This window comes from Myxocyprinus asiaticus, chromosome 20 (assembly GCF_019703515.2).
Source record: "Myxocyprinus asiaticus isolate MX2 ecotype Aquarium Trade chromosome 20, UBuf_Myxa_2, whole genome shotgun sequence".
NCBI classification, from domain to species: domain Eukaryota; kingdom Metazoa; phylum Chordata; class Actinopteri; order Cypriniformes; family Catostomidae; genus Myxocyprinus; species Myxocyprinus asiaticus.
In genome coordinates this window covers 31,535,671-31,547,924 of record NC_059363.1, presented here as the reverse complement: position 1 = coordinate 31,547,924, position 12,254 = coordinate 31,535,671, and the positions used below count along the sequence as shown (strand labels likewise).

Sequence of the window (12,254 nt, the reverse complement as noted above, 5' to 3'; positions counted from 1 at the left end):
GACGTTGTGTCGATGTAGAGACACTAGGGGTCCCTATACAAAATGCCACAACTAGCTGAACTGTGTTACGTGGACTGGCAGTGCGAGACTGGCAGACCGCTGTGTGCCTTGTAGCCAGCATACCAGGCCATCTCGTAACCTCCCCCAACGCTCTTATGAGCGTTGAACGGTCCATCAGGAACAAGTCGACTGCCCGACTATAGGGACAGGCTAGCCCAGCCGAGGCCTATTTCCCTCTCTTTTCTCCCCAAAAAGAGTGGAATTTGTTAACTGACTGGGAGCCATAAGTGTCTGCGTCAGGGGTGTCCCTCCCAAGGGGAAGGCACCATGGAGACCACACCCTGCCAAAAAAAGAGGGGGGGGGGGGTATTTTGGATTTTTGATTTGAAGGCATATGGTTAAATGTTTGAAATTAGTTTTGTAGTCAAAAATATAATTGTGCCAACATATTAATTTATTTCGTTACAAAACTAAAATTTTATTTAAAAAAAAAAAAGTTTTTGTCCATGTCCATGCTGCTCTTTTCCATAGTATGAAAGTGGATGGTGACCAGTAGCTGTCAAGATTCAGAAGGACAAAAAAAAGTACCATTAAAAAACCATAAAAGTATCCTAAAAGTAGTCCATATGACCCATGCGCTGTGAATAATAGTTTGTTTCTCACATGTCCACTTTTGTTATATTGCAGCTAGGATATTCTACAAAATATCTCCTTTTACATTCCAAGGGAGAAAAATACCTGGTTTGAGCAACATAAGGGTCTTCTTTTTTTGGGAGAACTATCCCTTTAAGATTTAAAGTAGCAGAGCCACACTATCCCAGATCAGCCTACTTTTTACATACTAAAATCGCTGTGGCTATATTTCAACATGTAGCGGCATGCCCAGAGCCATTACACAGCCCCTCTTTCGTGTGTTATCAGACTGCACACAAGCAACAGCAGCATTACGGCTCGCCAGCTGCGTTTCTCCCGCTGACATTTGCGTTCATTCGCATTCACATCAGCATGAGGTTTCTAGTCTGTGGCTCTTTTTTATATCTGTCCCATGCACCTTTTCAATTTCTTTCCTTCATCCTTTGTTACATTGTTATTCTCTTGTAATGGATGAATAAAGCAAGTCATACCTTGAATGCTGGACTTTGACCATGCATGGTCAATATTCAATTTGAAATAAGCAAGTGTGGCAGCCGCTCATAGTTTCTCTTTATTTGTGAGAGCGAAATGTCAGTCTGTGCCACTTTTAGAATATTGATTAATGTTTTCTTACATTACTAGGAAGAAACAGAGAGAGAAATATATGTTTAGGAATGGGAATTTTAAAGAATTTAGCGATTCTGATTCCACTTAACAGCAACAAATACCACAAAAATAATTAGTTCCCAATATTTATTTTGGAAAAATGTAAAAAGTTCTGAATAAGGACCAGTTCTCAGTTAATCCTCAATGCTATGTACTGTATGTATTTTTAAAGAATAACTATTTACAGACTGACAAACTTCTGTTCTTTTTCTCTGCAGAGGAGAGACCAGACTGTTCAAAGGCGAGATGTGAGGTTCAGTTTTCTCCTCGCTGTCCTGAAGACTCCACATTAATTGAGGGCTACGCTCCACCAGGGGAATGTTGCCCCCTGCCCAGCCGCTGCGTGTGCAGCCCAGCAGGGTGTCTGAGGAAAGTTTGCCAGCCTGGACACCTCAACATCCTCGTGTCCAAGAGCTCAGGCAAACCCGGCGAGTGCTGTGATCTCTATGAATGCAAGCCAGGTAACTATGAGTTGAGCAAGTCCAGTGTGAAGCACTGAGCTGTGTGAATGAGCAGAATGTGTGATTTTGCAATGTTCCTGGATCCTTGTTGGTCCTACAGCAACATTCATATCAGCCAGTCAGATTGTAGTGTTAGGTTTAGGGTCAGAATTGAGGTTAGTTGTAAGGCCAAGGTTGAGACTTGACAAAATTAGAATCAACCTATTACTCTTCTCTGATTTTAAGGGTGTTTAATATATTGTTGTGTTTAATGGTTAGGGTTAGCGTAGAGTTTAGGGTTAGGTATATGATTGTCTGACAAGACAAACTGGTGAACAGCGTGGCTATGCATGGCTTTGCTGGTCCAACAGCTAGAAAATCAGTAAACCATCTTAGTGGTATTTTCAGCAGGCGCAAAACAGCATGAAGGTGGCAACTTATATAGTATATTCAGAAACTCCTTTTGTGGCAAAAGCAATGATGGGTGTTTGTGGAGTCTTGAAGATCCACACTAGGACCCAGATAGTGATAGATTTGAATTCCTTGCAGGGTTTTTCCAAGATGATGTCATAGTGTGTTAGTTTAAATATTGCTGCTTCTCTTCTGCTGTCATTCTGCTTTTAGCTACAATATGGCAGCCTTGAGCAAAGATAAATACTCGGCTTCAACATGACTTAAAAAAAAATACGCTTTTGAGACACACTAAAAGCACAGATGTGTTTGTGGATAAGAAACATCTGTTTTAAGTTCTTTTTATACTGTAGAAGCCACTTTTCTGACATGTCAACATTAAATTAAAATTGACCCTGTTTACTTCACTCCTTTTAAACTGATCACATTTTTGCAAAGAAAAAGTTGTCTTCGTAATTTCTAATCAAAATGTAATAACTTGCCAAACTTCTGAAAGGACTTTCCTTTTCGACTGGTATCACCTAGGCTATGCCGCCTGTTGGTTAAAGGTGCACTGAGTACATTTACATTTATTCATTTGGCAGACGCTTTTATCCAAAGCGACTTACAAAAGAGGAAAACATAAGCAAATCATCTTAAGGAGACAGTGGTACGAAAAGTGCCATATTACAAAGTTTCACTAGCATCAGAATAGTATTCAGAACAGATTAATGTGCAGCAAGATATTTTTTTTTTTTTTTTTTTTTTTTTTTTTTGTGACTGGTTAAGTGCTCATGGAAAAGATGTGTTTTTAGCCATTTTTTGAAGAAAGAAAGTGAGTCAGCTTCACAGAAGGAGTTGGGAAGGTCATTCCACCAACATGGTATGATGAAGCCGAAAGTCCGGGAAAGTGTTTTGGTGCCTCTTTGTGTTGGTATAACAAGGCGACATTCCTTAGCCGACCGCAGGCTTCTAGTGGGCACGTAGCTCTGCAGAAATGATTTTAGGTATGCTGGAGTAGACCCAGTTACTGTTCTGTATGCCAGCATCAGAGCCTTGATACGTGCATCAACCAGCAGCCAGTGAAGAGAGACAAGAAGTGGTGTAGCATACGCTCTCTTTGGTTTATTATAGATCAGACGTGCTACTGCATTCTGGATCATTTGCAGGGGTCTAACTGCACATGCAGGGAGGCCTGCAATGAGAGCATTACAGTAGTCCAGTATAGTTATGACAACTGACTGAACAAGAAGTTGTGTGGCATGTTCAGAGAGGAAGGGTCTTATCTTCCTGATATTGTAAAGTGTAAATCTACATGATCTTGCGGTCTTTGAGATGTGGTCTGTGAAGTTTAGTTTGTTATTGATGGTTACCCAAAGATTTCTGACCATTTTGGAAGGCGTTACTGTAGTTGCCCCTAGCTGCACGGTGATGTTGTGTTCAACAGCAGGGTTGGTTGGAAAGACAAGGAGTTGGCTGGGTTAAGTTGCAGGTGGTGTTCCTTCATCCAGGCCAAGATGTCTGCCAGGCAGGCAGAGATTCGAGCAGTCACTGTGGTGTTGTTGGGCTGGAAAGACAAGTAGAGTTGCGTGTCATCAGCATAGCAGTGGTAAGAGAAACCATGTGCCTGAATGATGGGTCCCAGTGATGTTGTGTATATAGAGGAGAGAAGTGGCCCAAGCCCTGAACCCTGAGGTACCCCAGTAAGTAGCTGATGTGGCTTGGACACCTCACCTCTCCAGGCTACCTTGAAGGACCTACCTGAGAGATAAGAATTAAACCAGTCAAGCACAGTTCCTGTGATGCCCAGCAAAGAGAGGGTGGAGAGTAAGATCTGATGGTTGACGGTGTAAAAGGTCCAGCAGAATCAGGACGGATGATCTGGATTCAACTTTCGCCTGTCTCAGTGACTCAGTGACAGACAGCAGGGCAGTCTTGGTGGAGTGTCCACTTTTGAAGCCTGACTGATTGTCATCCAGCAGCTTTTTCTGTGAGAGATAGGCAGAGATTTGAAGTGTTTTTGCCATGAATGGGATGAGAGAGACTGGTCTGTAGTGTTCTATTTGTGTGGGGTTAAGTGTGGGTTTCTTCAGCAGCGGGGTTACTCGAGTCTGCTTAAATATAGTGGGAAAAGTGCCTGTAAGTAGAGATTTATTAATTAAGAGATTAAGTGTTAATTATGTGTGTGAGTGCAGGTAGGATGGACGGAGAGATGGCCTGGAGAAGGTGAGAAGGAATGGGGTCAAGGGAACAGGTGGTGGGTTGGTTGGAGAGGAGGAGTTTAGAGACATCAGTGTTAGTGTAGAGAACATAGAGACAGAGGAGTTGCATAGAGGAGACAGGTGTTTGACAGGGTGTGGTGCTGAGAATGTATTGCTGATGGTTGTAACCTTATTAGTAAAAAATGTTGCGAAGACATCTGCTGTCAGTAATGTGTCAGGTGGTGGAGGGGGAGGGCAGAGAAGTGTGTTGAATGTTCTAAACAAGCTGCGATATAGCAATATAGCAAGTTTTTGCAGATTTAACGTTATCTGAAAAAAATTGCAAACAGAGACTGATACTTACCTAGATCTGCTGGATCTTTAGATATCCACCATCTCCTCTCAGCTGCCCTGAGGTCAGTCCGATGTTCACGAAGGACGTCAGCCCAGGGCTGGGTGGTGTAGTACCTGCTGGCCTAGAGGAGAGAGGATAGATGTTGTCTAGTCAGATTGTTAAAGTAGAGCTTAATGTGTCTGTGGCAGTGTTTACATCAATGGTGGAAAATATATTTTGTGTGGGAAGAGAGGTAGAGACAGCAGTGGAAAGGTGAGAGGGTGAAAGAGAATGGAGTTTACAGAGAAAGGAAACCAAAGGTGGAGTCTGTTTTAATGTAGATGGGAGAGTCATGTTGAATTGAACAAAGAAGTGATCAGAGACATGTAAAGAAGTAACAAGTATATTTGAGTTGGTACAGTTATGTGTAAAAATTAGGTCCAGCTGGTTGCCAGATCTGTGAGTTGCTGTGGTGCTTAGTCTTTCTAAGTCAAATGAGGCCAGAAGAGCATTCAGTTCAGTGGCCTGGGGCTTGTCTTGGTGTATGTTGAAATAACCAAGAACCACAAGTGTGCCTGCCATCCTCTGGGAAGGAGGACAGCAGGACATCCAACTCCTCGAGAAAGTTTGTCAGCCGACCTGGAGGACGATAGATGACAACACCATGTATTTATGTGGATTGCATTGTAATAATAACATGGAATTCAAAATAGTATTGTTACATAGAGAAGAGTGTGGTAAAAAAGTCCAGTTGTTATGAATGAGCAAACCTGTTCCCCCACCCCTACCAGTGTGTCGAGGGGTGTGAGAGAAGGAGAAATTGTTGGAGAGAGCAGCAGGTGTTGCTGTATCCTCTGGACATATCCATGTTTCTGCCAGTGCCAGGATGCTGAGGGTGGACTGTGTGGTAAAGGCTGGAATGAAGTCAGCTTTGTTCACAGCTGACTGGAAGTTCCAGAGTCCAACTGATAAAGAGAGTGGAGTAGGTGCAGAAGTGCAAAGTGGCCGTAAGTTGTGTGGGTTGTGTTTTGTCTTGCATCTATATTGTGTAAACAGTCTGTAACAGATAACAGGGATGTGCTTGAAGGCATATGTTATTCGTGAAGTAGACATGTTAGTATGTAGAAGGAAAATAAGAAAAGAGCTCAAATTAAAAGATACTTAAGTGCAATGGTGAGTGGCGCCTTGTCGTGTCCTTGCTCGGTGGACTCACACAGGTAGACTCGCTGGTCTTTTCACAAGTAGGTCTTCACATGAGGAGGGCTTTACACGAGGGCTACCACTTCTGCTGCTTCCGTGTCAGCATTCAAGTCAAATATATACACGATGCTTATGAGCTGTACAGTGAAAAAAGCAGGACACGCCTTAATGCTACTTAGCACAACAAAGCTAGTCACGTGGGCAACCAAAATTATGGGTTGCGCGAGGTGATAAGTGCGGGAACAAACGCGACTTCAGTACACCGCAAATAAATTATGCTACACTTTAGCAATAAATAATACTCTAAAACAAGTGAAGCACTGTTTATAGACACTAAAAACAACAATGGTTTTATACACACTGGACAAACAACTCTAAATCTAGCAGTGAATACCCTGGGACAAGTCAGAACAATATAGCACACACACCAACACATGACAGTAAATGACAGTAAACAAACAGCACAAGTCTAGCAGTGAATACCACTCTACAACAAAGTAAAACAATGAAATAAACACACTTACATACAACTGTAAGTAATTTTGTAAATTTTAACTTTTAAACAGAAATAAAATAGTAATAGTAAAGTAGTGCTGGTGGTGTTTCGGGGGAGAGTATTCCTCCACATTTGATTCTAAACTCGCTTTCAGGTCTGGCTCCATTTTGACATGGAGCGCCATTTTTTTTATGATCCAATTTATTCTAGATGGATCAAATTAAGTCCCTTCTTAGATTTGTTTTTCTCATTAAATGTCCTGTTACACTCAGAAGTGTCACATTACAGAAATAAAATGGGATACAGACAAAGTGTTTCATATTGACTTTAAAACTAAATCTGATATTTTTTCAGTTTGATTTTTGAAATCTTAAAGGTATAGCTTACCCAAAAATAAAAACATCTGTCATCGTTTACTCAAACTCATATTGTTCCGAAACCCGTTTGACTTTCTTCTGTGTAACTGAAAATGATGTCAGAATTTTCATTTTGAGGTAATCTAGCCCTTTAAACCCAGACTACATAACAGTTTAACCACTGTAAAGGGTAAGTGTTGAAGCCTGAGGTTTGAGATTAAAGGCACATCATGTTCTTAGATGAGATTTGATGAGGTGTGATAATTGGTGGCTTTGATGAGGAGTGATAAATGTTGTGTCTCATGTGTTCAGTGTTCAGTGTAGACTGCAGCACAGTAGAATGTCCTCCAGTGAAGCCCGTCCAGTGTCCAGCAGACAGCTATGAGACTCAGGTCAGACTGACAGCAGATGGCTGCTGCACCCTTCCTACCAGGTTAGATTGTTATATGTGTCTCACTCTCACAATCCAGGTTAGACTGTTACACCTCTTTTACACTCACTTTCCAGATTAGACCGTTACACCTGTCTCACTCTCACAATTCAGATTAGATGTTACATCTTTCTAAATCTCACAATTTATATTAGAAGTTACACGTCTTAACTCTCACAATCCGGATTAGACATTACACCTGTTTTACTCTCACAATTCAGATTAGATGTTACATCTGTCTCAATCTAATAATCTGTATTAGAAGTTACTGACGATCCAGATTAGTCCTTTACACCTGTTTTAACTCTCACAACCTGGATTAGACATTACACCTGTTTTACTCTCACAATTCAGATTAGATGTTACACCTCTCTCTCTCACAGTCCAGACTAGACCATTATGCCTGTCTCACTCTTACAATTCAGATTAGACATTACACCTGTCTCAGTCTCACAAACCAGATTAGAGATTACACCTGTATCACTCTGATAATCCAAGTTAGAACATTACACCTGTCTCACTCTCACTGCCCAGATTGGACCTTTACACCTGTGTTACTCTCACAGTCCAGATTAGACAGTTACACCTTCCTCACTCTCACTATCCAGATTAGACCATTACACCTGTCTCATTCTTAATATTCAGATCGGACTGGTACACCTGTTGCACACTCACTCTCCAAATTGGACTGTTACACCTGTCTTACACCTGTCTCACACTCACTCTCCAACTCTTACAGTCCAAATTAGACATTATACCTGTCTCTCACTCACAATCCAAATTAGAAATTACACCTGTTTAACTCTCACAGTTCAGATTAGACCGTTACACCTGTTTTAACTCTCAAAATCTGGATTAGACATTATGCCTGTCTCACTCTCACAATTCAAATTAGACATTACACCTGTCTCACTCTCACAAACCATTTTAGATATTACACCTGTCTCACTTTGATAATCCAGATTAGACTGTTAGACCTGTCTCACTCTCACTTTACAGATTAGACCGTTACACCTGTCTCACCCTTAATATTCAGATCAGACTGTTACACTTGTGTCACATTCACTCTCCTGTGTCACACTAACTCTTACAGTCCATATTAGACATTACACCTGTCTCACTCTCACAATCCAAATTAGGCCATTATACTTATCTCACTCTCACAATTCAGATTAGAAATTATTCCTGTTTTACTCTCAGGATCCAGATTAGACCGTTATACCTGTCTAAATCTCACAATCCGAATTAGACGTTACACCCGTCTTACTCTATCAGATTAGACATTATGCCTGTCTCACTCTCACAATTCAGATTAGATATTACACCTGTCTCACTCTCACATTCCAGATTAGATGTTACACATGTCTCACTCTGACAATCCAGACTAGACATTTACAACTGTCTCACACTCACTATCCACACTGGACTGTTACACCTGTCTTAAACCTGTCTACCTCTCACAGTCCAGATAAAACTTTACACCTGTCTACCTCTCACAGTTCAGATTAGACGTTATACCTGTCTCACTCTCACAATCCAGGTTAGACCGTTAAACCTGTCTCACACTCACAGTCCAGGTTGGACAGTTTGTCTCATGCTTACAATCCACATTAGACTGTTACACCTGTCTACCTCTTATAATCCACTTTAGACTGTTATACCTGTCTGACACTCAAAATTCAGATTAGATGGTTACAACTGTCTCATACTCAAAATTCAGTTTTTACATAAAAAGATTTCCCAAAATGACTCACGTGCTCACAAAACACCTGTTTCACACTCACAATACATTTCACACCACTACTGTACGTCTAGAAGCAACAGTAGGAGTCAGTTTTGTTGTTATGAATTGGGAATTACAGGTTCCCCATCTTTCTCTCTCTCTCTCTCTCTCTCTCTCTCTCTCTCTTTCTCCTTCCTCCACTCAGATGTGAATGTTTGCCTGGCATCTGCACCTTCTCACAATGCTCAGCAGGGACTTCCCCTCAGGTCGTGTCCCGTGGTGATGGAACACCTGGGAGGTGCTGCGATGTGTTTGAGTGTGTCAACGGTATGTTCGTTTTTTTGTGCGTGTGTGTGTGTGTGTGTGTTAATTAGTGTTTATGTGTGGGTGTGTTGGAGAGGTCATCTAGTCAGTGCATAGAACCCTGTTACTGCTGCCATAGTGACCGGGCTTCGCACAGACAGATTACATACACACCCACAAAACACAGCCAGCTACAGTACACACCTACACCAGTCTCTAGTTTGATCTTTAAACTATCTATTTCAATGTTTTGAATTATATTTAATGAATTTTAGATTTTTAAATTTAAAAGCTGAAATGAACCAAACATAGGATAGCTTATCATTTTTTATTTATTTTCTAGACTTCTAGAAGATTACTTTCTAGACTTTTTTATGTTCTTTGTGTGCTCTTTTTAGAGGCACATTAAGAATCATTTTCTGATTTTTTAAGAATTCAAAAATATTGAAATGTCACTTTTGATTTAGAATGTTTATTAAATTGATATTTAATTTGAAATTTGCATTTGCTTTGTGAGAAACTATTTCATATTATAAAAGACTACTTACATATGATTGCATATCTTAATTTTAAATATTGAAAAGGGAGATGGGGATTTTGGACCATATTTGACTTAATTAATAGTTCTCAAAGTATGATTTTTGTGTATTTTTGACAAGTGGAGATCAAACACTGTTACACATTAACATAAAAAAGAGTTTTGTTGATGAATATTTGACTGTCTGTTCCATTTCCAAACAAATTAAACATTTTGTCAAATGGATAGAAAACAGTGTTACACTGCAAGTTTATGACTTTGTGCATCTGCTTTTTTTAAATCCCCTGTGGACATGGCTTTAAAAAGAGGCCTCATTTACAATTTAAGCGTACAGTGTCCCCAAGAAGTATGTGGACACTTAAGTCCCACTTTAAAATGCCTTATTGTCATTGCATTAGATACAAAATATCAAACCAAGTGGCATTTGCAAACAAATGATGCTAAACCTTCTCTCAAATATCTTTTTATAAAATGTTTTGCTAAAAAAGAGTGTTTGTGCTGTATATCTTTAAGATAAATGTCACATGGTTTGATATTTTGTCGTATAATGCAACAACATTCATACATTCACACAAGTCTGGCTTAAGAGGGGCAACTGTATGTTTGTGTGTGTGAGAAGGATTGAAGGAAGGTAGGGACACTCACAAGAGCCGACAAAATGATCACAGTGTTGTATGTGTCTACACCGTGCACACCCATACAAACACAGTCCCTGATTGTCAGACTGTGATTGATATCTAGCAATCATATCTGTAAACTAATATTTTAGATTTTATTTCTGTTAACAGAAATACTGTGTACTGAGAAATCCAATGATTTAGCATTTATTTTTGTCAAAGATGTTTGATGTGCAGTTTTGGGGACATGAGGAAATGACACAGTGCAATAGAAAAGGATTTCAGTTATTTAAAATGTAACTTTTAAGCCAACAGAAGTGTGTAACATTATAAAAAGTATTTATTCTTTTAAACAAGCCTATTAAAATTGTAATTGGGTGAAATTAAACAATATCAATTGTACTGGGGACTTAATGTCACTGAATTGTAGGAATGACCCATTTATACAGACGCTCCTGCACAAGACACTGCTTTACATTGCAAAACAGCATGGATGGACACAAAAACGCATTCAGTGTGAAGCCGTCCGTCTTACACAACTCACGCGAAAGTTGTGTGTTTCAGGACAATTTCTCTCAATTTGTGAAACATTCTCAGCAGTTTGTGTGTGTGACGCTAAAATACGGGACAAATGGCATTGCGTATGGATTTCATACGAACGCAATTTTTTCCCTTAATTACGTTACAATTCCTTATTTTACAGGACGTTTGGCATATTTTGTTAATTCATTTTACCTGACACTACTGCTTCAGCATGAGGGTGACTCTCTCTCTCTCTCTCTCCACTCACTTCCATAAATTCCCTCAGTCGATGACGGCAGTGACAGCAGTTGTCAGGGGCGGGTAATGGTAGAATTCAAGTGATAATGCACCAATTACAACAAAGAATCACCAGTTTCACGAAACAGCATCCAATACAGTTAAAGGGAAACTAACACAACAGTAGATTATGGACTTCTGAAGCAGCAAAACAAGTGGGTATACCGAGGGTATATGCAAATATTGATCCTTAAGTTGTTATATGCAAACAGCCCTGCGAAAAAGTAAGCATATGGCATATACATGAATATGGCCCCGACCACACCACTGGTGCAGGTGGGGGAGAAGTCTCTCAGATGAAGTGACTGTAGGGGACAGGTGGAAGAAGCCACAGGAAATTAGCACCAAATCAAGGCTGGAAACATCGCCGTGCACCAGGCCGTATGCTGTTCTTTAGGTCTTTTCCATATTCACAACAACCACTGACAGAAAGACAACAGAATCAAGGCTCCATCCAAACACGAAAGCTCAGGAGTGGTTGCTCTGAATAAAAGGACTCAAATAATTCCACTTCACCACTAGTTGTTTATTTCCTTCCTGTTTCTCCTACAGCCAAGCTTAGGGCACCTAATACATACACACAACATTAAAACCACCTGCCTAATATTGTGTAGGTCCCCCTCGTGCCGCCAAAACAGCGCCAACCTTCTTCTCACCACAGTTGTACAGAGTTGTTATCTGGGTTACCGTAGACTTTGTCAGTTCAAACCAGTCTGACCATTCTCTGTTGACCTTTCTCATCAACAAGGCATTTCCATCCACAGAACTGCAGCTCACTGGATGTTTTTTGTTTTTGGCACCATTCTGAGTAAATTCTAGAGACTGTTGTGTGTGGAAATCCCAGGAGATCAGCAGTAACAGAAATACTCAACCCAGCCCATCTGGCACCAACAACTATGCCACGGTCAAAATCACAGAGATCAAACCTGTATCTTAATGATTTTATGCACTGCACTGCTGCCACATGATTGGCACAACAGTCTCTAGAATTTGCTCAGAATGCCAGAAACTAAAAAACATCCAGTGAGCAGCAGTTCTGTGAACGGAAATGCCTTGTTGTTGAGAGAGGTCAACAGAGAATGGCCAGACTGGTTCGAACTGACAAAGT

The 12,254-nt window shown here is 40.5% G+C and overlaps 1 protein-coding gene and 1 long non-coding RNA gene across 2 annotated transcripts in view; one reads left to right on the top strand and one right to left on the bottom strand.

Annotated features, from left to right (window-relative positions):
* Positions 1–12,254, top strand: part of LOC127411303 (cysteine-rich motor neuron 1 protein-like) — a 219,018-nt gene that overhangs the window by 132,564 nt on the left and 74,200 nt on the right. The window contains exons 3-5 of the mRNA XM_051646782.1: positions 1,518–1,760; positions 7,029–7,149; positions 9,075–9,196. Coding sequence (XP_051502742.1) covers positions 1,518–1,760; positions 7,029–7,149; positions 9,075–9,196 — 486 coding nt within the window. The remainder of the gene's footprint in view (positions 1–1,517; positions 1,761–7,028; positions 7,150–9,074; positions 9,197–12,254) is intronic.
* LOC127411373 (uncharacterized) lies at positions 1,643–4,948 on the bottom strand. The gene is made up of 3 exons (XR_007892266.1): positions 4,695–4,948; positions 3,891–4,117; positions 1,643–3,696 (listed from the first exon to the last, which is right to left on the bottom strand). It is a non-coding gene; the product is annotated as an uncharacterized LOC127411373 (long non-coding RNA).